The sequence below is a fragment of the Rhodamnia argentea genome, chromosome 7 (assembly GCF_020921035.1).
Source record: "Rhodamnia argentea isolate NSW1041297 chromosome 7, ASM2092103v1, whole genome shotgun sequence".
Lineage (NCBI taxonomy): Eukaryota > Viridiplantae > Streptophyta > Magnoliopsida > Myrtales > Myrtaceae > Rhodamnia > Rhodamnia argentea.
Window position 1 is genome coordinate 6,437,478 of NC_063156.1, and position 25,473 is coordinate 6,462,950.

General features: G+C 37.9%; 2 protein-coding genes across 4 annotated transcripts in view; both read left to right on the forward strand.

The window, feature by feature from the left end:
* LOC115746805 overlaps positions 1–25,473 on the forward strand; it is a 959,385-nt gene that overhangs the window by 219,042 nt on the left and 714,870 nt on the right. The gene's annotated exons all lie outside the window — the stretch shown is intronic.
* LOC115746785 (glucosidase 2 subunit beta) lies at positions 22,438–25,423 on the forward strand. 3 transcript variants are annotated; one of them, XM_048282144.1, is made up of 6 exons: positions 22,438–22,654; positions 22,972–23,085; positions 23,624–23,719; positions 24,185–24,364; positions 24,446–24,583; positions 25,118–25,423. In XM_048282144.1, exons 1-5 carry the CDS (start codon positions 22,471–22,473, stop codon positions 24,571–24,573), a joined length of 702 nt encoding a protein of 233 aa, XP_048138101.1. In that variant the 5' UTR covers positions 22,438–22,470; the 3' UTR covers positions 24,574–24,583; positions 25,118–25,423. The 3 variants fall into 3 exon arrangements, with proteins under 3 accessions (XP_048138101.1, XP_048138100.1, XP_030538559.1); XM_030682699.2 differs by lacking the exon at positions 25,118–25,423 and adding an exon at positions 24,699–25,110 and having other exon boundaries at positions 22,440–22,654; XM_048282143.1 differs by lacking the exon at positions 25,118–25,423 and having other exon boundaries at positions 22,439–22,654; positions 24,446–24,667.

Consider the following 25,473-nt stretch of genomic DNA (forward strand, 5'->3'; position numbering starts at 1 on the left):
TCATATATAAGTATTTCGATCGATCAATGGATGTAACAAAAACATAACCGAAAGAGACATGTGAAAAATAGGACAGAATAGAGATTATACTTACAGTTGTTGGTGAATGACATCTGTCAATGACATAAACACACGCATGCTAACAGTGAGGTTTGACACATAGAGGGTAGGGTAGACTAATGGCTAAAGGCTCCCACCACAACGAAATAATGTACCGCCCCCAAAAATGCCGACAGCATAATCGGGTCGGGGCACACATTTCGAGGTGATGAGCGGGATCAGAAATGATCGTGCCATTTGCGGACTTGCGTATGGCCCAATCTATTTTCGACACCTACTAGGGATTTTTTCGGGGTCGCAGTCCGGGTTTGACCACTTCGGATGTGTGTGCAAAAAGTGTAGTGTATGAAAAACATGCATAGCAGGGTATATCAAACACCGCTTCTATATACATCCGTAAAACATACATTCCTACAACTCCCCGCAAAACGGATATGTCAACAAGTCACTGCGCCCCTTATAACTCCCAACCCGCAAGAACATCTAATCACAAAATTAGCGGATGAATCTGATTTTTTAGCAACACGGCAAAATGGTGATCAAATTAAGAAACAATCAACTGGTTATTACGGCCTAAGTCTACATAGATTTTTAACCTATTTGTCCCCAGCGGAGTCGCTAAGCTGTCGCGACCTCGCCTTCGGCCTCCCTTGGAGGTTCCGGCGGGGTTTAGAGGTATTGCCATAGATCAATGGCGTGGACTCTCCCAAGTCCTACCTCGCGTGACATTGGATTTTTTATTGATTAGCAAATTGAAATGCTATTAAGAGTCGCCACTAGCCTATTGGGGTCGGCTAGAAACCAATCGAGACACGGGAGGATTATCTCGATTTCTACGCAACCAGAGCTTCTAAGTTCGGGGACTTGTTTACGCTAATTAGAGAATTAGCGCCCTTTCGGTACCTAACCAGTTGATATTTCCTAAGGTGACCACACATTCTGCATATCATTTTAAGCTCATCGTGTATCTAACCAGTACTAAATGATCATGCATAATGTTTTTCTGTCATTTCGTGCAATTACCTATTTATCCTTAACCTAGCATATAGGGAAAGCGATTAACGTGCAATTTTTCAAAAGACAGTGTTATAAACGATCAATCTGGTAAATATGCCAAATAAAGATCGGGATAAGCACATGCGGATCAAATCTATAATGGCGATATTTAAACAAACAATTTCGACTCGAAAGTCGAATTACAACAAGATCGATGGATTGGACATCGGTCCTCAATCAACGCCAATTTAAGGCTTAAAATTCACATTAGGGGTAAAAAGGTCAAAGAAAACATTTTTCTAATTTTCTGAAAATTTTATGATTTTTTTGAATTTTTATTTATTTTTTGATTTTTTGATTATTTTATTATTAATTATTTTTATTATTATTATTATTATTTTTTTTTTTAAAAAAAAGGACCGGGACCGGGTCGGATCCTCGGATCCGGGAGAGGGAACTCGAACCGGACCCGATTGACATAAAAGGGTTCGAGCCCAATTTTGCTTTTAATTTTTAAATGAAGTGGGCTTCGGCCCTAATTCTGGCCCGGTTCCCTCACACCCAAAATAGCACAAGCCCAGCAATTTCTCTCTTTTTTTTTTTTTTTTTTCATGCCAGCCCATCCGAGTGGCCCACTCTCTTCTCCTTCACCTCTAATTCGGGCTCAATCTCGGCCAAGAGATAAAACAGCCCACTTTTTCTTTCTTTCCACGCCAGCCCAACCTCTCCTTTCTCTTCTCTTCAATTCACCAGCCCAGTCCACTTCTCCTTCTCCTTTTATCCTTTTCACGCCAGCCCAACCCCTTCTCCTTTTATTTTTTTTTTTACGCCAGCCCAACCCCTTCTTCTTATTCTTTTCATCACCCCATCCGCCCAATCTCTTTTCTTCTTTTTCTTCTTAGCCCATCCGCCCAATCTCTTTTCTTCTTCTTCTTCTTATTTTTTTTTTACCTTCCTCAAGCCGTTCGATCAACCCACGAACAGCCCACTACAAACAGAAATAGCCAACAAAAACGTGAATTAGCCCTCCCCATTTTTACTGTTCATCATCTTCCTCCTGCGGCACTTCTCTGCAACATCCCAAAACGGCGTTGCACCTCCGACACCGAACCGGTTCTGCCACTCGCCTTGCCGTCGCATCGTCGGGAACCGCTCGCCACCGTCACTAGCTCTCACTCCGCGGACTTCTTGGACCCCGACCGACTCGCTCGAGCCGGTGTCGCCGTGCGTTGACGCTTGCGTCGCCTCCGCCCGAGCTCGAATCGCTTCCGTTCGCCTTCGTTCAGAGTCGCGTCGCCTAAGTTCGGATTCGCGTTGCTTAAGTTCGGACTCGCGTCGCCTACGTTCGGACTCGCGTCAACTAAACCCGCGCTCAAACCGTCTCCGAGCCCGCCGATATTCGCTCGTTGCACCGCTTACGTACGCTGTCGTCATCCGTTTGCGTCGCTAACTCAAGCCTCACCTCGCATCGGTTCGGGCTTCCATCGCCTCTCTCGAACTAGCAGTCACTTCCGAACCTCTCGTTCAACCACCGGTTCGAGTCGCGGGCGTCATCTGGGTTCAAATTCCCGAGCCGCCTCCGTTGCGTTGGTCTACCACTATTCGAAAAACACGCGTCCCTTTGCTTTTTCATTCAAACCGAACCCCTCTATTTCCTCAAGAGCTTGATCTACGTCCCGCTACTCTTCCTTTGGTCCGGACAAATCGGCGACTAAAACCGAATGGGGACTTGGGACGACACAAAACAGCTAAAGCGATGCCTAAGCACTTAACTAGTCGGTAGAATACGAGAAACAAGCGCGAACCCGGGTGCAACAACGTTGATATCAACTTATGAACTCAAAATAGAAGATTAACCGGGAAAAGTAACGCGAGGGCTCGCCTAAGACCGACCGTCAAACACAACTATAATGAAGTATATGTCATGGAAATTAACTAGAGAACTCGCCGGACCGGACAAACTAACAGCCCCGGCCCGGCGAGCTTGCGGGCGCAACACGTAGTACTAGATGGCCGAGGGAGTACCGACCTATTCTCAAGTCGAAGCAACACTGTGAGAAGGTGCGACGGCAGATGGGTGGTGCGAAGCTTTCCCCTTCGTTGGTGCGGATTGCCTCAGTTTTCAACAGAAACCTCTTCCTTCTTCAAGCTCTCATCCCCCCTCTTCTTTTTCCGACCGAGCCCCGCAACTCCAACTCCTTCTCCCTTTCTCTATTTTCCTTTTTTTTTTTTTTTTTTTTTTTTTTTTGCCCTCTACCAGCCAACCCGTAGCTTGTCCTCTCGGTCCTCTTTTATGCAAGCTTTGCCTCCTTCAACAAGTCTTTTTGTGTGGATGGGCGTGATTTCTGCTTGATGTGGACGTGGATCGACAAAGGGCCACGTGAAGTGTATGGTGAAAATCTCATTGACATGAGTTGATTGAATAAAACGTGGGGGGGAATGTGAGCTGAAGAAGATGGGCTGTGGAGAAATAAGAGCAAAAGATGGGCTGTGCCGATTAGGCCCATGCGAGAAGAAAGAAAGCCGGGCATGGGGGAAAAGAAAAAGGACTTGGGTGGGCTGCAAGTGCAAGCTTGTTCGCAGAAAGGGGGGCGGGTCGAGCTTCGCCCGAGCGGGTTTGACCGACCCAATCCGATTTTATTTCTCTTTCTTTTTCTTTTTTCTTTTTTCCTTTTTTAAAATTAACGAAATAAAATAATAAAATAAAATTTGATTTTTGACAATTTTTTTATAGTGCAGCAAGAAAATATGCATATTCAATAGCTCATCATTTCCTTTTTTTTTTTTTTCTTTCTTTCTTTCTTTTTTTTTAGTTATATATATATTTTATTTTTCTATGTTGCAATAAGACGAAAATAAATTAGACGTGTTCTTATTTAATGAATAATAATAATAATAATATGGGATCGCCAAAATTAGGTGTCAACACTTAGTAATCCATTAACCTGAAGATTGATTTTTTTAGGTCGCGACATATTTCAAGGGTCTAGAAGTGAGAACCCCAATGTCAATCAAATCTGGATCAACTAGTTTGATCTATGAAGTTGAAGCAAAGCGAAGCATAAGCAATCACCACATGATCACGGATGGTGGCACGGGGAGAAGAATGCTGGAGATCCCATACGATAAGCTTCTGATCCAAGCCTCCAGCTTAAGCCCACATAGAACTACCACAGGAAATCTGAATGAGTACATGAAATTGCTGATCCTAATATATCAACAATATTTCGTTTGAATTGACTTAAATTAGAATTTGCACACCGATGGGAGGAATATCAGCAAATTTTTTCTTTGATAACTCAAAAAGACACCATTGAGAGCTCTCGATATTATTATTATGAAGGTTATCTTGCGGATTATGTCTACAGATATCCTCCTAAAATATGTTTCAAACCATTTCTTTGAGCAATGTGTAATTGGAACGCCCTCGACAAATCCCCGGGGACATTACTCCCATTGACAAGTAGGCCATGAACCAGACTTAACTTGACCTTGAATGAGGCCACACACAAATCAAGAGAACAAGTTTACATGGTACTTCAAAAAGAATGTTGGAACAAAGTTATACCTTGGTGCCAATCCCACACATTCAACAGAATCCGAGTCAGCATCCGGAGAACTTATGACCTGTCGAAATCGGTTGCGTGTGTCATCAGACCGTAAATGTGCTAATTCATTCAGCCAACAACATTGCGATATATCCAACTCATAATGTTCGCAAGGGCAAAGACATAACTCACGGATTTAACTAATCGAGTAACGGGTTATTTTCATCACGAGACCAAACCAAAATGGTCCGATGTGACCGATAATACCCAAGAGTTTTTTTACGAGACTGAATTAATTCATCTGAAACAACGATATCAAATTCGAATTAGTCAAGAGTTTAGCCACACTTCTACCGCACGACATCTTGATTAAATCAATCCCGCCATAAGTGGTTCCCGAGTTAATGATACTTTTTTTTTCCTCTCCTGCATTTCCATTGACACAAATGGATTCTTCAAGATAGTATGTCATGAATGGAGAGGGAAAAGGTTAAAAGGACAAATAGACGAAAAGAAGAAGAAGAAGAAAACTGGAAACAAGATCCAACCCTAGCACTTGATACATTGAGAAGGCGAACAAAACCATCTCTTGTACTAGTAAGAGCAAGACTTGAATCAGAGCATATTGTAGTGCATGTCAATCCTTCAATATGATATGGATAACCTAAGTAGAACACATGAGATGTCTAGTATTTTGGAAGGACCAACTAAGATTGCATACGCAAACTCCAACTTAAGATACCACATCTTTAGTCATTTGTTTTTCTAGTGCTTTTTTCTTCCAATGCAGACACAAATGTGGACATTATTATGTAAGGAGGAATGTGATAATCCTACAAAAATGGGAGGAAAAAAAATTGAATTGATTGAGCTTTTCCTAGTATCGACTTTCATCTAAGTGGAATAAAAACTAGTTCAAGTTTTGACAAGTACTTTCGTGCATGTTTAGATCGGTGAAAAGACATCCCAGCTAAATAAACAAATGACAACAACAAACTAAGCCTTTTGCCAGAGGGTGCAGTCTGCTACATTCCATTTCCAGATAAATAAACAAAAAGAAATGAATGGCAGAGATGTGATCATATCGAATTGGCTTTTTTCAAACAGATCTAATGTTAGGCCGTAGTCAAATAATGGCAGAGACGTGATCATCTCGAATTGGCTTCTTTCAAACAAATCTAACGCTAGGCCGCAGTCAAATAATCCATAATGTGCCACAAAACTTATAGGATAAGCTATCGAAACAGAAAACACTAGATGTCTTCTAAAAGAGTTCCAAGGATTTTGCTACTCCAAGCAATATTAGTTAAAGAGGTAAAACTAATGCTCATGATAGCATCTTATTGCGTCAAGTTCATAAACGAAGAGACCGACACATGATGCACATACTTTAGAAGAAAGCAAGGCCTTTCTCAATATGTTGAAGATCATGTAGTTCATCAACTTATCTACAAAACATACATCTTTTCCGTAGCCGATCAAATCACATTTGTTGATTAAAAACTTAAAATGGAAAACATGATCAAGAAGAAGTCGTTTATCAGCTCCCGAAACTCTGCCATAACACATTAAACACTACTTTCCCAAGAAGCTACGTTCACGTATGTGAGAACCTGTCCTTTTTTTTGTTTTTTAATGTTGTGAGAACTGTCTCACCAAGTGAATAATAGTATGAAAAACAAGATTTCAGACTAATCGGGGGTGGAAGAGTACCTTTTGTGACATGAATGGTTTCCCCACTTTTGGGATTCCAAATTCTTAGTCACATCATGAGAGCCAGTACAAATTTGGGATTCCAAATTCTTAGATATATTTCGAAAGACTTCTGTGAGTAACCTTGGAGTGGAAATTTGTGTGGGCTTGCTATGATATGGAAAATCATGGACTTAGCTAGATATTACACTCCTCTTCCTCTTTGTACTGCTCCCGATGACGGTGAATATTTAACACTTGATGTAATGAATTATGTGAAACTTATGTGAATTAAATGGTGTTGAATTGTTGGACCACAAAACAAAAAAATGGTGTTGAATTATGCCTGCAATTTATGTGTGGAAGTAGTGCTTTGTTGGGAGTTCTTCAACTGTCATTGTGTTTAACAGCTTTTCTTTATTTGCTTTGATCTCCCATGCAGGTGGTATTGTGCATATGGAGGATCAATCGTGCTTTGATCTCTCATGTAGGTGCTACTGTGCATATGCAAGATTGATCGTGATCGATGAGTTGCTATTTTATGATTTGTTCTTCTTTTTTTCAGTGTAATTTTGAGGTTTATATATATATATATATATATTGGGTTGGGTTCGGGTTTAATTTTGTTATTTTTTTATGACTTTTTTATAATTTTTTTTATTTTTTATTACTGTTTTCTTTTTTCATATTCCTAAGCCAAGTCTAAAAATAAAATTTTGTTAGCTTTTTTTTTTGGTAGTAAATATCAACTAAAAAAAAACAGGAAAAAAGATTTAGTAGTGATCAATATTATCTGAGCCTTGCCATGTTAGGACTAATCGGAACCAAAAAATAAAATTTTGTTAGATTTTTTTTTTGTAGTAAATATCAACCTAAAAAAAATGAAGGAACTTGAACTTGTGGGGTCATGTTTGTAAATTCGGGTGCATGTCTGCAAACTTGGGGGCATGTCTATAAAATGCTCGCCAAATACTCCGCTAGGGTTTATTCCATTCCCAATTGACCCTCTTTACCCTTTGTCCCCTAAATCACCCCAAATCACTATGTTGTTCCGGATTATACTCTCTATCCCGCGGCATTTCCTCTACGCTCCATCCCGTAGCATTTCCCCCATTCAGCCAATTCCAATTCTCGCAACCAGAGACTGCGGCATTTTCCCCATTAGACATTTCCTCCATGCTCCATGCCGTGGCATTTCCTGCTCTTCGGACAATTCTATCGAGGGGTATTTTGTGTTTTGGGGATGCTAATGTAACTCAACGCGGTTCCTTCCTTTCGTATATTGAGTTCTTTCTAGTTTCTCGTATCGTTTTACTCGACACTCTAATTGAGTTTTTCACTATACTATCGTAATCATAGGTTTTCATCTTGCATACCCCGTATACCCTTGCTTCTCTTCTCATTGCCTCGCACGTCAGCTGTTCGATTAAATTACCCCCGCGGTGAATTCTACTTGAACAAAGAAAATGCATATTCTTGCTTTGCCCGACGTAGATTTGATATGGTTCTATCTTTTTCGGTTATCATGATTGTCTTCTCTTCGTTATTTGTCTTGCGTGCTTGATTTTCGAGGGTAGAATTTCGTGAAATGTGAAAGCCAACGGGTTTTATATTGTATGAAAAGATTTAGAAGCCAAAAGGATGTTGTATTCTTAATTGGGCTATTGCACAGTTCGGTCGGAAAAAAATGATGTCAGATGTAATGAATTACGCAATTATTTCTTGATGGGAGTGCTGAGTTTGTAGATCAGTAGTTCATGATATGGGGAACAATTTTACTGAAGAAAGTATTTTCATTAGATATACAGAAAGGGAAGTTTTAACCGATTTTCTAAACTGGCTCTTACGGAAACAGTTGGGAGCATCGATCAAAATCCCGACTAATACCCAAGTAAATCAATTTGAAAATTCATGCAATTTTAATATGTTATATAAAAGATCATGCTTGAAAATTTTTATTGAGGATGAAAACCTTGGTCGACCTCGCCGGGAACTCAGGATGACCTATCACCAAATGAAGCACACCATAAGGAGGAGACCAAAGGCTAGGATGAGGGTAGTCCCACTCATGAGGGGAAAGAGGAATATGAAGGGGAAGACACTCCATTTCATTTTGACGAGTACGACTCATGCGAGGAGACGCAGGACGAGGGATTACTTGAAAAAATTTTGTCACAACTCAAGCTAAAAAGTTTAATTGCATTGACCTGCACCAACGAAAATGGGGGAGAGTGTGTTTTATTTCTTGTGAGAGTGACTCATGAAATTAAGAAAAGTGATTTAAATTTTATTTATTTATTTAGTTATTTTTAGCTTGCTTTGAGACTGAATTTAAGTATTTAGCGGGATAGTAGAAGTTTAGTTAGAGGCGTTCTTAGGAAGAATCACACTCCAATGATTTTTAGAGAGCGCTGAGTTTAACCTAAAAAGAAGAAAATAAGGATTTTGAAATAAAATAGGGATTTTATAAAATAATATTATAGAACAATTGAAAAAGATGTAGCATAGCTTAGTTTGTTTTCGATAAAAGTTCAAATGATGTTACTGTATCTCTAGGATCCTCAATCTGATAGATATTGTCAGAAGGGGATAGCCAAGATATTATAATTATTTCACATAATACCACTTAAACTTAGCAGGTATAATAATTTATTGCTAACTTCACACGGGTGACAAATAATGGTAATCTTCCATTTTCAATCTTTATATAAAATAGGGTGTATTACTATCTAATTTTGAGCACTAAGCAAAATGACTAAATTGACATGAAAAATTATGAAAACACGTAGATCAGTAGTTTATGATATGGGGAACAACTTTCCTGAAGAAAGAATTTTCATTAGATATACAGAAAGGGAAGTTTTAACCGATTTTCTAAACTGGCTCTTACGGAAATGGTTTGGAGCGTCGATCGAAATCGTGACTAATACCCAAATAAATCAATTTGAAAATTCATGAAATTTTAATATGTTATCTAAAAGATCATGCTCGAAAATTTTTATTGAGGATGAACACTCGGGTCAACCTCGCCGGGAACTCGGGATGACCTATTGCCGAATGAAGCAGGCTAGAAGGAGGAGACCAAAGGCTAGGGTGAAGATAGTCCCACTCACGAAGGGAAAGAGAAATAGAAAGGGGAAGACACCTCATATCATTTTGACGAGTACGACTCATGCGAGAAGGCGCATGACGAGGGATTATTTGAGGAAATTTTGTAACAATAGCTCAAGCTAAAAAGTTTAATTGCATTGAGTAAATGTAATGAGGAACGATTGGTGTGTGATTTCTTGAAAAAACATGATCGCTAGAAGTCGTGGCGATTTCATTGATTTGGGGCCGACGAGCTCCGATAGCACTCAAATTCGGTCAGTTTGAGCGAAATGGCCTTATCATTATCTCTTAATGGGAGTGTTGAGTTTCACCTGGAAAGGAGAAAATAATGATTTTGAAATAAGACAGGGATTCTATAAAATGATACTTTAGACCAATTGAAAAAGATGTAGCGCAAGTTAGTTTGTTTTCGATAAAAGTTCAAATGTGTTTGCTCTGTCTCTAGAATTTTCAATCCGATAGACACCGTGACTCGGTTGATGGGTGTAGTCGGGTTGTGGGACGGCCACCTATAAGGGCATACGGGATGAACACCTTGGTCAACCTCGTAACCGGGCCGGGAACTCGGGATGATCTATCACCGAATGAAGCAGGCTAGAAGGAGGAGACGAAAGGTCGGGGTGAGGGTAGTCCCACTCACGAGGGAAAGAGGAATAGGAAAGGGAAGACACCCCATTTCAATTTGACGAGCACGACTCATGCAAGGAGGCATAGGACGAGGGATTACTTGAGGAAATTTTGCAACAACAGTTCAAGCTTAAAAATTTAATTGCATTGACCTACACCAACAACTATGGGGGAGCGTGTATTCTATTTCTTGTGGGAGTGATTCATGAAACTAAGGTAGGTGACTTAGATTTTATTTATTTATTTATTTATAGCTTGCTTTGAGACTGCATTTTCAGTATTTAGCATAAGAGTATAAATTTGGTTAGAGGCGTTCTTAGGAAGAATCATACTCCAATGATTTTTAGGGAGCGCTGAGTCTCACCTGAAAAGGAGAAAATAAGGATTTTAAAATAAGACAAGGATTCTATAAAATGATACTGTAGACCAATTGAAAAAGATGTAGCACATCTTAGTTTGTTTTCGTCAAAAGTTCAAATGTTGTTCTTGTGTCTTTAGGATCCTTAGTCCGATAGACACCTGTCGAATGGGATTTCATATAAGATCACTTAAACTTAGCAGGTCCAATAATTTTTTGCTAACTTCACAAGAGTGACAAACGATGGTAATCTTCCATTTTCAATCTTTATACAAAATAGGGTATATTACTATCTAATTTTGAGCACTAAGAAAAATGACTAAATTGATATGAAAAATTGTGAAAACACGTAGATCAGTAGTTCATGATATGGAGAACAACTTTCCTAAAAAAAGTATATTCATTAGATATATAGAAAGGGAAGTTTTAACCGATTTTCTAAACTGGTTCTTACGGAAATAGTTTGAAGCATCGATTGAAATCGTGACTAATACCCAAGTAAATCATTTTGAAAATTCATGAAATTTTAATATATTATATAAAAGATCATGCTCGAAATTTTTTATTGAGGGTGCAAATTCTGATTCAACTTGTACAAAACGCAACAAATCAAATAATTCGTGTGCAAAATAACCCTTCGATAGAATAGGGTAATTCGGAACGGGTCCAAAGTGTCCAAAATATTTCGAGATTTTTCTAGGATGTAGTATCCACCCCTCGCTCCTCCACTTCGCCTCCTCAAGCATCCGCCCCCTCTACTTGGAAATAATTGTATCTTAATTGAGTTATTATTATTGATAATTGATGCCCCTTAAAAATGGGAAAAAAACGACAAATTCTGAAATGTTTGGCTAATCAATGATTCAAAAATAAGAAAAGGGTTTATTCCTTTTTCTTTGAATTAGACCATTTGTACTTTATTTCAACAAAGGAAGTAGTATTGGAAACATGCTATATAGCACAATAATAGGAACTTTTTATTATTATTATATTGAATTGATTTATCTTGAATTGTTTATTAGCTTCATCGATCAGTTAAAGAATAATATATATTTCTTTTTCTGCTATTAAAACTAACTATTAATATTTCCTTAGTAATGAAATGATCATTCAAGGAAATTAGAATAATAACATGGGAAGTATTGAAAAACTTATATAAGCAAAAAAATCACAAATATCCTAAAAATCATTAATAATGGTCCAAGAGTGTATTTTTGCCCTTTTTTGGTTTTTGGAAAAAAGATTTTGGATTGGTAATAGATTTTCTATTGAATATTCATAATTCATTCTAAGTAACGGTTGTTGATTATTAGGAGCGTTTATTAGGAGCATAAGGAAGAACGAGACAATGGCAGCTTAGTTAATAACATATTCATTTTTTTTATTTAGAGAATATTAATATTATTTGAATAATTTTATATTCACTCTATTTTCATTTTCTATTAAAAAGTGAATCTAAATTAAAAGAAAAATAGAATATAAGAAAGAACATAAATAAACTAAGCTAAACATTTCTTATTTAAATCAAAATAGTTACCTTGAAAAAATTCCAGCAATAGTGAAGTAGTGGAAATGCCTATGCTTTATTCTTTGGAAGGTGGGAGAAAAGATAAAACTAAAAAAACAAACGGATTTAAAACTGAAAAAACAAACAGATTTCTTTTTATTAATAAAAATTTAAAGTTTGAAACTCATGGAATTAATCTTTTGCTTTTGGTTAAAATGGGACACTAGAATTCAAGTAGAGGAAAGGAATTGACCAACCTTGACCCACTTATTTACCCAGGAAGTGGAACGTGTTGTTATCTATTAATAGGTTTTTTGAAATATTTAAGCCAAAAATATTTCCTTTAACAAAATAAATTTGGAAAAATTTTGTTTACAGAAATTAGAATGGGACACTAGAATTCAAGTAGAGGAAAGGAATTAGCCTCCGGTTCCGGGAAGACCTTGTTGCAAGGACCTCTTCTTAAGCGATCTGAGACTGTAACTCTCTCTCTCTCGCAGTTGATAGTTTTGACATTGCAGTCCTATTGACTTTACTTGGATAGGTTTGGATTAGCTCGAGTTCTGTGGATACTTTGTCGGATTATACGGTTTGCATCGTGTTGCTGTTTCAAGAAGATGTGGAGTTGGTGGATTGCGTCGTTTGATGGTTGGTTCCTATGCGGATGAATCGAAGTTGTTGGATAGGCAGGGGATGTGGAGATTTAACTGATGAAACTGCGTTCCTTGTGTTAGAAACTTTAAGAACGATGGATTAATTTGTCTGAAAATTCGAGGCTATTTTTCAGTTCAGGTTGTGATTTGTACATTCATGTGGTTCTCATTCTACGCAAAACTCGGTCAGTTTTTAGTGCTCTCCACAATCTTCAACAGATAGGCTATTTGTCTGGATTTCGTATATTATTGAGTGCAAGTAAGATTAACTAAGAATGCCTAATTGGTGAAGATTAGATTCTTTTGTGTTACATGTTCAGCCTCAGGAAAGTGAGTTCAGCACTTTCTAGTGGATGCGTGCTATCTAATCCATTGATGGGTTCAGGCAAATGTCCTATCCCACATAAGGTAGTGGCAACAGTGAAAGATTTGTTCAAATGGATATGGCATAGATGATGAGACACAGGGACCTGTAGCCTGGGGGTAAATTCAATTTAGCTTTTCTTTGATAGCACATGTACACTCGCTTAGAAAATAATGGACTGGTCTCTCTTGTATTGGAATTATTTTCTTATGCAGTTTACAGTATAGTTGGTTATTGTAAAAATATTATTTTCCCCTGTTTGCTGGAAGGTCTTTCCATCTCGTCATTCATTGCACTCACAGAATGTTCATGTTTTGTATAGCTAAGGAAGTGGAATGAGCGCTGGGTGATCTTAGATCCGACTACAGGGAGGATGGAGTACAAGTAGGTAAATTTTTTTAGTAGTTATGTAAAGCCAAGAACTTGGGAAAAGAAATATCTCATTTCTTAATTATATTTTTTCCAGGACCAGGAGCTAAGCCTTGAAAATATCATAGTGACAAGCTGTATGTGTTTTTCATTGGCCTCCGAAATGGTTGGGAACGAATGTGCAAATGATTATTCAATATTTTATTTTGTTATATAAGCACTTGTGTAGTTAATAACATAGTCAGGAGACAGGGAGGGGGTGGGAGATCGTTTTAGTGTGAGAGAGTTCTTTTTAGCGTGTGTTTTTTCTTACCATATCCCTATTCTGAATGACAGTTAAACATTCTCTAGTCCTCTTTTCCCTCCGATCATCATTCGTGGGTCATTCTGTTATAGATTGCTGTGATGGAAGTGATGAGTATGATGGAAGGCTCAAATGTCCCAATACATGCATCATGGGAGGAAATGTCGAGTATAAAGCTGAAAACTACGCGACAACAACAACCATTTCAGGCATTGACAATAAAGAACCCAAGAATGGAATGACCTTAGATGAATTAATCCAAAAGCTCAAAGGTACACCATCTTGTTCTCATGCATAGAATCTTTTTGCATAATGGAGAAGTAGAAACTGATGAGTAAGGGGTTGTTTATCAGGATTGAAGATTGTGATTGTAGTTCAGGTGCTTCTTATCAGTTGTCTGTTGATTTTCCAACTTTTACGTCGGCGCAACAAACAAAAAAGGAAATATTGGACGTCATTAATGATCATATAACGAACTATATCAACGAGTGCGTTTCCTTTACTGCTGTTGCATAACATGAGTCAAAAGGAAAAAGGTACTGTCCTATAACACCATCAATTTGACTTGATAGTTGCTCCTTTGATTTCAGCTCCAAGGTCGTATTTTATTTTCAGGTTTTCTCTTCGGCCATGTTTATGTGGATTCCTGGTGTGGCATTTGTGCCTCCTAAATTATGACTTTGCTGAATTGCCAAACCTCACCTGGCAAGTTAGACGCAAGTTCTGTAATACCCAACATCATACTGGTCATTGGTTCAATGACAGAAGAGTGCAGAGAAGGTTTTTGTATGTTTAGATGTTTTATATACGAACCCCCTGCTGACATGGTGGTCATGATGTGAAATTGTCACGTAATTAGTTCTAAATAGACAGGACTACAAGGTGAGAAAAATCACATGGAAAACTTGTTAGTTTTACATCTAGCAATCCGGCAAGGTGATAGGGCTCAAATGTGAGGATGGCTTAGTTGTTTAGTCAGTAATGAAGACATTCCTGTTATGATCCTAATGTTCGAAAGCTTGGTCCCCAGAGACAGGAACCCTTTTTGAACACGTGTGGTGGGGGTTGAGAAATGGCTGGTATGAGGCCACGATGGACAGAGCTGCTTTGCTGCAGTCACGATCATTTCTCTTTTCTGCAACACCAACACTGCCATACGGCACTTCTTGGGTTAAGTTGGAGCTGTAGCTTGGAAGATTAAGTGGCAGTTGATACAACATTGCACACGAAGAAATACTTACATGCTTATTTTCATGTATTCAAATCGATATGGATTTTTCACCATTCAGTGTCAAGTTCTGCATCAAATTATATGAAATGCATACTTGAAGCTATGTATTGATGGAGGTTTCAGATTGTTTGTCTTGAGTTGCCGCGTTGGATGGAAAGAACGGCTGTTAGAGTTGCCCATTTTTGTGACCCTTCCTGTGACATCGCTTGATGCAAAATGATGATTCAACTTTTGATGTCACTGGGGCTGAGGAAAGAACTTTCCCACATGGCAATAGAGGGCTCGATGAAGCACAGCTTCGGGATGGACTGATCGTCCCGAGCCGACCACACTTGGGATGATAGCCAGGGATTCTTAATAAGTCCACGGACACCGCGTTCCGATTTTAGTCTCATCTAACATGGAAATTGGCTGAAAGAGTGTTATTGAGAAGTGGCAAGTCAATGAAAAGGAGGTTTGCACATGATCTTCATCTCAAGGATCCTTCACCCTTACAAAATCACAGTTCAGATGGTGGGTCATCTCCTAATCCCACGAGATAGGGTAATCTCTTCATGGGCTGTCACTGAAATGTCCCATCTATATCCACATCGAACTGGTATTTTAGGAGTGATCAAAGCTTTAACATACAATATTTTCATGAGTTTGCGCATGCCATGATGTTTTATTAACTTAATTATTCTGGACGAATTCAAGACTTTTGAGAATGGTGCTAAGCATGTTCCTCCGATTAGTACGGTAGACATCATATGCTTACGAGAATCTACACGATTGAATGGAGTGAAATGGAAGGCTTAATCACCAATTGATTACTCAATGAACTGGTTGATTCATAAATGACGAACGCCTCTCTTTGGTGACATGAATGCTCACGTAGTGAAAAATTACGCAGGCACTTTTTTTTTGATTTAACTCTAAACAATTTCATAATTTTCAAGGGAAATTTGTAAAGAAAGGCCTGAAGTGCTCTCGTTTTCTAAGAAAATGATCTGAAATGGATTTTATTTCAAATAAAGAGTTGAAGTGCTATCATTTTCTTAAATAAGAGCTTGAAGTGGTGACATTCTCAGAGAAGGAACCGATCTTACCAGTTGATCAATGGCATTTTCGTCCTTTACATTTTTTTTTCCTTTTCCCATTTCTTTTGTCTTCTTTGTTGCAACGAGGGTCCCAACCCTCACCCAGCCCTCTCCACTAGCTAGCCATCGCCCGAGATCGGCTACCGGTGAAAAGGAAGAGAAAAAGGAAAGAAAAAAGAAAAAAATAAAAAAAATTTATAAAACATAAAAGACGAACATGCCCTTGGTCGGCTTGAAGATCCGACCTGTCAAAGAGATCAAGCCCTTCTATTTGACATTTTAGGTTCTTATTTGACATTTTCCTATATTTTCAATATTTTCTCTATAAAAGTGCGTAGCAGATAATTCTATTTTTTTTTTTTAAATTTTCTTTCTTAATGTTGGGTGTTGGCCACGAGACGATTTGATTACTTCAGCGTCCTCTACCTTTAAAATCTTTCAATATCCACTTCAATTTTGTCCTTTTTTTTTTTTTTTTGAAATTTAAAAAAAGAAAGGATTGTTTAGTAAGCATTTAGAAACGAAAGAAAAGGGGGAATAAGCAGTAGCCTCACATGCCCGAATCCACTCGCATCACCCAAACAAAGATGGAAAAAAAGACTGAAAAAAAAAAAGATGATGATCATGATGCTTCCATTTGCTGGTCACTTTCTTGAGGGGGGGGTGTGAGGTGGGTTGAGACTAAACTATGCACTCTTTCCTCTCTAATCATGATTATCATTGCCTTATAATAATAATCAGGCTAATGAATTGGATTAATTTAAGAGTAAAAGTACAGAAGTTCCAAGATGGGGGGGCGATGGGTGGCAACTGGGAAGGTGCTGAGAAGGAGCTCGAGAGAGAGATGAAAAAGAGGAAGGACACAACCCTGCATGTGACCACGGTTTGAGGACAAAGCAAAAAAGGAAGAGCTTAGTGCATGCAAATATTTCACATGGCCTGACATGATCTTCTCTCTCTCTTCCCACAATGTTACACACAGCTCATGTCCCAAAAATCCCACTACTCCACCTTATAATATAATGTGTGATCTCTGATTTGTTAATTAGTTCGAGTTCTCCTGATGCAATATGTGTTAAGAACGCGCAATAGAAGCCTGATACCTTCGTCCAGGGGAACCACAATCCCTCACGACCAAAAGGAAGAGGGAGTCAATAAAAAAAAGAGACGACAAGGAGAGCCGAAACCTTTCTTCGTCGCTGGAGACCCACCAGGCGAAATCCGATTGCCGCCCTGCTGGTGCACACTCTTCGAACTGATCAGTTCCCGATTTCTTCACTATTTTTAGTGCATTTCTACGGCAGCTTGGCCTTGGATTTGCTCGATGGCGGCACGTATCCTGGCGATCCAACCCTTTGCTCTTCGAGAATCCCAACGTCTGCTAGAGGTGGTCTAGTTAAACTGCCTGTTGAAGCCGCTGTTCTGCCCAACCGCAGAAGCCCGAGAATCCCCGGAGCATTATTGCCGCTCTTGTATGCTGATCCGTTCGCAAATCAATTATGCGAGTGAATCCGGTGGTGCTGTCCGTCGATCTCGAGCCTTGGTTGTGCCTCTCCCTGTTGGTCACGATCAGAAAGCCATCTCAATCCATAAAAGATTCGAATACAAGAAACAAAATCTGAAATATTTCAGATTAGGTAAATTCGATTTGCTCAAGTTCGTTTTTTATTTGAATTGATATGGATTTCGGATGATATTTAAATCTATCTCGAATTTTTTTTTTTACTTCAGAAAAAACCACAAAGTTTAAGGCTGAGCCTCGCCGTGGGTCCTAATTCTACCTTGAACTTATGTTTTGTCTAAAAATAAATCACCAACTTTCAATTTATTCTTAAATTTACCCACTCCCCAAGGTCCTTGATTTCGTCCTCCAAGTGAGCATGACGACATGGTAGATGCAGGAGCATGACGACCCCCACAAGCAACCCACTCACCTTCTCCAAGCATGTTAAAAAAAACGATCTTATTAGAGTAACTGAAAACAACTGATCTAGGAAAAGGTCTTCGAAACAAAGATTCATACATAATAAGATTTATCAGAATAATTCGAAGATAAACAATGGAATTTGCGAACAATTTTCAGAATGAAGATTCAAAAGTTTCAAAATTCAAGAATCTTATCACTCAATCTTAATGATGAATAATTTGAAAAGACGATCGTTCACTATCATGTTCCGCAACCATTGTTCTGCATAAAACCTACGCAAATCGAACCTCTTGGTCTTGGTGTTTCTTGTTCGATCATGTCGATCTGTCTTCCCTGACTTCACACATCACATGATCCCACCAGTTGCCGATCTAAGCCTCTGCATTGATTGGAATCAGTAACATATTTAGACATTCCGATCGACTTTTTGAATCATCTGCCCCCACTGAACTCGATACTCTCCCATTCGTTTTATTGTGTTCTTTTGATGCATCGTGATAATGAGAGAACGTCCAATTTAGAGGAAGCAAACCTGGAGTTTAGACTCGGCCCCCGCAATGCCGCTGTGGCCACAGCTAATTCTTGGCTCTTTGGAGAAAGAATTGGTCGACCTCGAGACCAGTACTGGGTCGGGTCGGGCGCCATCGTCTGCGGAGGTGGCAGACAGGGCAGAAGGGACGTCGACCAAGGTGGAGACTCGAGAGGATGAAGCATCGTCCGAGGGAGATCGGCAAGTGGTGGGATCATCGGATGAGCGAAGTCATCGTGATGTTTCTTTCGACTTTGCTGAGAAGACGGTTCTGTTATTTATAACTAATTATGGTGCAATCCTGACCGTATATTTGTTTCACAAGTTCATGGCAACCGGTTGAACTTGTGGGGGAATTTAAACATCAATTTTATAAGATACACATACCTTGTTTATTTTTACGGTAGGAGCTAAAGCAAAAAGGAACAACGGCACCCGATTTTTTTTTTTTTTTTGGGTTGAAATTGGACATTATGTTAAAAAAGTAAATGCCCGTACTAATGTTGTTGGCTAATCACCATCAAATAATGATGTAGCGCTCAAATGGCCTCTTAGGTTGCTTTCAAAATTTCTTACAAATATAAGACAGAACAAAAATAAAAAAAAAAAAAACAACCTGCGATCCCTTGACTCGTGTTGCTGCTCGAGAGAATTTCAATGATTTCACCCGCTTGGGAAATTGGCTCAAACCGGTCACCATAATTATTCTGAAATATGATTTGCAATCACAAAAGAAGTGGATGTTTTTAATCATTACTAGTACTCGTTATTATTTTGTTTTTGAAGAAAAATGCTTTACTCTAAATTGACTTTTGATTCATTAGACACGGTGTAGGGTCGAGTGTCACTTGATTATGCCAATTTTCTAGGTAAAATTTGTGTAGCATTTTATTGAACTGTTTGTTTAACTATAGTCGTGACTCGTGCGATCTTAAGATTGATATTGTAATTTTTTAGGTCCTTGCACATTTTCCTCTATGAGATTCGAATGAACATGGTAATTTTTTTTCTCGTTTAGTAATTCATCATTCACCTTTTCATCTTTTCTTTATTTCATATGTTGGTATACGTAATCGATATCGCCGGTCTTTATGCTGGTCACCGGAGAGTCCTCGAAAGCAACTTGGTGTAAGTGAAAAGAATGAGGAGCCCTTTGAATGCACAATAATATCATTATAAGTCTCAAAGCCAATATTTCTTGTGTTTTTTTTTTTTTAAACCTTTGAACTTGAGTTGATCTTTCTAATGACATTGACTTTTTTTTTTTTTTTTTGCTAGAGATAATATTGTTCTGCTTGTGATTATCGACATTTCGGTGTTTAATTTATTCTAAGAATTATCAATAACTTTATGCCATTTTTTGTTTTCTCATATTATGAAATCTCAAGAGATCTTAGAGAACCCCACCAAATGAGATTTCGCAATTTTAATTTTTTTTTATGGAAACCAGTTAAACAAGTGAACAGGTTTCCTTAAAAAAATTTGAGGTGGAGAACCCCCCGTTTGCATTTGGAATCTAACAGCAGCGTTACCTACTCTTTTCCCTTTTTCTTTCATTCTTTATTTAGTAGAACATGACGTCGCATATGAAAGCAACAAAAATCAATATTTCTAAATCTTAAGTCGAAAATCATCTGTCCGATAAGATAGATTGGTATGAAATCAAAGATATCTCTTTTGAATAGTATTTACTCAATGTTCCATTTTGCATAAAATATCTGGCTGAATTCCCTAAAAAAAATCTAATTTAAAATCAATCTCAAATTTATCCCGAACTTTTTTTTTTATCTTGGAAAAAACCCTTAATTTTAGGTTTGGTCCCAAATCTACATTGAATTTTATTTTGTTTAAAAAGAAATCATAAACTTTCAATTTATTCTTAAATCTACCCACGTGATATAGTCCCAACTTGATGTGGTATTTCCACGTGGATAACAAATTCATATCCGCAGAGTAATGGGGCAATATGTACGGATCGACATGACATTTCTGTGTCGATAACAAATCCACCTCAATAGAAATTGTTGAAATTCTCTAAAACAAAACTATCCTAGGATATGAAAAGATCCGCTATGATTCGTTATTTTCACCCCCTTATTGATTGCTAACACCCTTTTTACATTGAATTGACTATATTGCCCTTTGCGGGTCATACTCTTGATTTAATATTATTTCTTATCTTTTTTTTTTCCTTCTTTTTCACTTGTTTCAATTTTGCTAGAGACAAAACCGCCCATGCTCTTCTCTAACAAAAATTATTGCGGTTAAATGTGGGGCGCACTCTTGATTTAAGGCTAATATTTGCCTTCTATTTTTTTTCATTTTGCCTTTTCTTTCTCCATTTGGAACAAAGTAGGTGTATCTCTTTTCCAAAAAATAGTTTATTTTTTAGATAACTAACTAACTATTATATTTATAACAAAAAAAACCTAATTATTGTATTAATGAGTTGTATATTCCTTTATTTTTTATACTAGGAAACTATTATTGAAAAAAACTTAAGCACAAGTTGGAGGATTATTTATGAGTACATAGTGTATAATGCACACATCAACTATAATATTTCATTTTTGAGTAAATTCTCATAAATATAATAAAAAAATCGAAGTTGAAAAATTTGCGATCCTAAGAATAACCTAAGGAAATAAAGTAAACAATTTACAAATAAAAATAACGTTTCTTTACTCTAATATATGATTAGTGCTTGCTTAGATTATAATAATGAAGAATAAGTTCAGAAGAAAACAAACATGAAGGAAATCTTGAAATGTAATATGTGTGGAAAAAGCATCTTAGGTGAAAAAAAGTTATTTGGAAGGGACACGAGTAAGTTTTTATTTTTGTAAAATTGAAAAAAGAAAGAAAAAAGGTAAGAAATAATTTTGTATGAAGACTGTGACCCACAAAGGGATAATGTAGTCAATCTAATTGACAAAGGGTGTCGGGAGCCAATAAGGGATGGGAATAGTGCGAGCCTATGAAAATTAGGGATGAGTAATAGCAATTTGGACATAGCATTAATTGGAGCAGTTTTGAGATTATAGTGAAAATTAGAGATTTTTCTCTTAGACAAAAAGAAAAAAAAAAGAGTTTGGAATAGATTTGAGATTAGACCTAAAATTGATGGGTTTTTTTTAGACAAAGAAAATTTCGGAGCATATTTGGACAAGACCGGAAGTTTGTGATTTTTTTAGACATAAAAAAATATTTGAGTTAGAGTTGGGACTAAATCTAAAGTTGGGATTAGGCTTAAAATATCCACATAAGGGTGAAAATTTCATAATTCAAATGGTGAAATTCAAAAAACAAAGAAAATAGGTGAGAAATAATTTTGTATGAAGAGTGTGACCCACAAAGGGATAATGTAGTCAATCTAATTGACAAGGGGTGTCGGGAGCCAATAAGGGATGGGAATAGTGCGAGCCTATGAAAATTAGGGACGAGTAACAACAATTTGGACATAGTGTTAATTGGAGAAGTTTTGATATTATAGTGAAAATTAGTGATTTTTCTCTTAGACAAAAAGAAAAAAAAAGAGTTTGGAATAGATTTGAGATTCGACCTAAAATTGATGGGTTTTTTTTAGACAAAAAAGTTCGGTGCATATTTGGCCGGGACTTGAAGTTTGTGATTTTTTTAGACATAAAAAAAGATTTGAGTTAGAGTTGGGAATAAATCTAAAGTTGGGATTAGGTTTAAAATATCCACATAGGGTTGAAAATTTCATAATTCAAATGGTCAGGATAATTGTCTATTAATCCCATAAAAAATTACTTTTCGAAATCGAATCTACAACTCTTTGTAGTCTGCATGTTTATGTATTTATCTATCGCCTTACGCATTTAGTCTATTTGTAGGCTTATTTTTTTTTAATAAACATTCACCTATGTTCTTTTACTATTTTTCGAGTAAAATAGAAAATAATGAGCAATCTATCTTTCAAAACTGAAAAGAACTACTTTAAACTTGCAAATCATGAAAATTTCCGAATTACATCGAATCACCTTAAAATTCACATGTAATTTACCTTATAATTGATTTTGGACCAATCTTCGTTGACTTGATGCTTAAGACTGGACAAGTCAAAAGTGTTCCGATTCCACAGCATTGGGAGAATGATCATTGAAGGACGCAGCGACGTAGGAGGACTCGAAAATTCTCGGATCGAAATGGCCGCCGTCGAAGCGAGCCATCAGCGACCCCTCAGCCTCGTCTCTCTCATCTCCGCCTGCTTCCTCGTCGCGTCCTCCTGTGCTTCTCTGCGTCCCGACGCGCGTCTCCTCGGCGTTCACCCATTGGGTACTAGCTCTGTCTCTCCCGTTGGGCGCGTACATGTCTGTGTACCGTAGGGATCTTGTTGATTTCGACAAATTTTGTATCTTGTTGGAAGATTGAGTTCTGGGTAACTGGAGCCTGGTTTTTTTGTTCTTGGAAATGTCGAAATCCCGAAACTTTTAGGGGCTTTGTGTTCCCTCTGATCGAGCAGGTTTGAGTAGGTTGCAGAATAGGCAAGATCTTCAAATGGCGCGAAATCTCTTGTTTTGTCATGCTTTTTAGCTTTATCCCGTCTCTGTTATTGCTTTTCTGATTTCTGTTTTTCTTATAAAAATTTGTAGACGAGAAATTTTATGCAGCAGAGGTTATCAAATGCAGGGACGGCTCCAAATCCTTCACGAAAGACCATCTGAACGACGATTTTTGTGACTGCTTTGATGGAACGGACGAGCCAGGTGAGGCTTCGATTCGAATTGAAGACGTATTTGTGCTTAGGTTCAGTGTCGGGGTTGAGATTGTGTTCCAGCTGTTTGTATACTGTGTAGCTAGTATCCTAAACCACACCTTGAATATTGATTGCTAATTGGGAAGTGTTGAGTTGAAATCAATACATGCTACTCTTGACACTAGCCTCGGAGATTACCTAGGATTCGCTTTATAGCGGAAACGGGTCAGTTATTTTAGTTCAATAGTTGTTATGGCGAGTCAGGCTCGTTTCTGCGGAGAGTTGGTTTCCATAATTGTGATGGAAATTGTCGACTTGCATATCTCCCTTTCGGATACATTGCATGGGTATCCTCTCTATTACTCTTTAGGAAGTTTATGCCTTTTTTGTTACTGGCCTGTAGTCTGCTTTTAAGTGTTTTCGTTTTATTCTTGATGGAAAAATTGATAGTAATTACTCGCATGTCAACAAGAATCGATTCAGCATGTTTGGTATGCATGCTACTTCACATTTTTGTAGTAGTCATTATCAGTTCTTTCTGCTTTCAGGAACTTCGGCTTGTCCAGCAGCAAAATTTTATTGCAGAAACGTGGGTAGTACACCTAAGTTCATATACTCTTCTCAAGTAAATGATTATTTTTGTGGTAAGGACTTTGCTCATTGCCTTCCATCTTTAAATCTAGACTATTTGGAGCTGCTTTTATAAGTTCCTTCCAGAATGAGAATTATTTGTGAGGAGCTCATTTACCTTCCAGGAGATTATGCCCTGTTGCATTGGTATTTTGGTTCTTTAGCGATGTGAGTTTGGATGTGACTGTCTGAAAATGTCAATAGTGACAAGCTGTGTGTGATTTTCATTGGCCTTCGAAATGGTTAGGAAGGAACGTACAAATGATTATTTAATATTTTATTTTGCTATATAAGCATTTGTGAAGTTAATAACATAGTCAGGAGACAGAGGGATGGGGAGGGAGATCTTTTTACTGAGATAGAGAGAGGGGGATCTTTTTAGCGCATGTTTTTACCATATCTCTATTCAGAATGACAGTTGGAACATTTTCTGGTCCTCTTTCCCCCCTGATCATCATTGGTGGGTCATTCCGTTATAGATTGCTGTGATGGAAGTGATGAGTATGATGGTAGGCTCAAATGTCCCAATATATGCATAATGGGAGGAAATGTTGAGTATAAAGCTGAAAACTATGCAACAACAACAACCATTTTGGGCATTGACAATAAAGAACCCAAGAATGGAATGACCTTAGATGAATTAATCCAAAAGCTCAAAGGTACACCATTTTCTTCTCATGCATAGAATCTTTTTGCATAATGGAGAAGTAGAAACTGATGAGTAAGGGGTTGTTTATCAGGATTGAAGATTGTGATTGTAGTTCAGGTGCTTCTTATCAGTTGTCTGTTGATTTTCCAACTTTTACGTCGGCGCAACAAACAAAGAAGGAAACGTACTCGTCGATTTAGTTCGCTATGTGGCCATTAATGACATCCAGGTAATATTTCCTTTACTATTGTTGCATACCATGAGTCAAAGAAAAAAAAACACCTTCAATTTAACTAGATAGATGCTACTTTGATTTCAGCTCCAAGCTCGTATTTTATTTTCAGGTTTTCTCTTTGACCATATTTATGTGGATTCCTGGGGTGGCATTTGTGTCTAAATTATGACTTTGCTGAACTGCCAAACCTCACCTGGGCCGATACGCAAGTTGGACGCAAGTTCTGTAGTACCCGACATCATACTGGTCATTGGTTCAATGACAGAAGAGTGCAGGGAAGGTTTTTGTATGTTTAGATGTTTTATATACAAACTCCTTGCTGACATGGTGGCCATGATGTGAAATTGACATAACTAGTTCTAAGTAGACAGGACTACAAGGTGAGGAAAATCACATGGAAAACTTCTTAGTTTTACATCTAATAATCCGGCGAGGTGATAGGGCTCAAATGTGAGGATGGCTTAGTTGTTCAGTCAGTAATGAAGACATTCCTGTTATCATCCTAATGTTCGAAAGCTTGGTCCCCGGAGACGGTATCCCTTTCTGAGCACATGTGGTGGTAGTTGAGAAATGGCTGGTATGAGGCCACGATGAACAGAGTTGCTTCGCTGCCGTCACTATCATTTTTCTTTTCTGCAATACCAACACTCTGCTATACGACACTTCTTGGGTTAAGTTGGAGCTGTAGCTTGGTAGATTATGTGGCAGTTGTTGATGCAACATTGTACACGAAGAAATACTTACATACTTGTTTTCATGTATACCAATCAATAGATAGATTCTTCACCATTCAGCGTCAAGTTCTGCATTGAATTATACGAAATGCGTACTCAAAGCTATGTATTTGGTGGGGGTTTCAGATTGTTTGTCTTGAGTTGCTGCGT

Bases quoted from the DNA above. Each gene is read 5' to 3' on its own strand.
- LOC115746785 (XM_048282144.1), top strand. From the start codon at position 22,471: ATGATCATTGAAGGACGCAGCGACGTAGGAGGACTCGAAAATTCTCGG. The intron at 23,086-23,623 runs GTGAGGCTTCGA...TTCTGCTTTCAG, and splicing joins TGATGGAACGGACGAGCCAG to GAACTTCGGCTTGTCCAGCA. The intron at 23,720-24,184 runs GTAAGGACTTTG...ATTCCGTTATAG, and splicing joins AGTAAATGATTATTTTTGTG to ATTGCTGTGATGGAAGTGAT.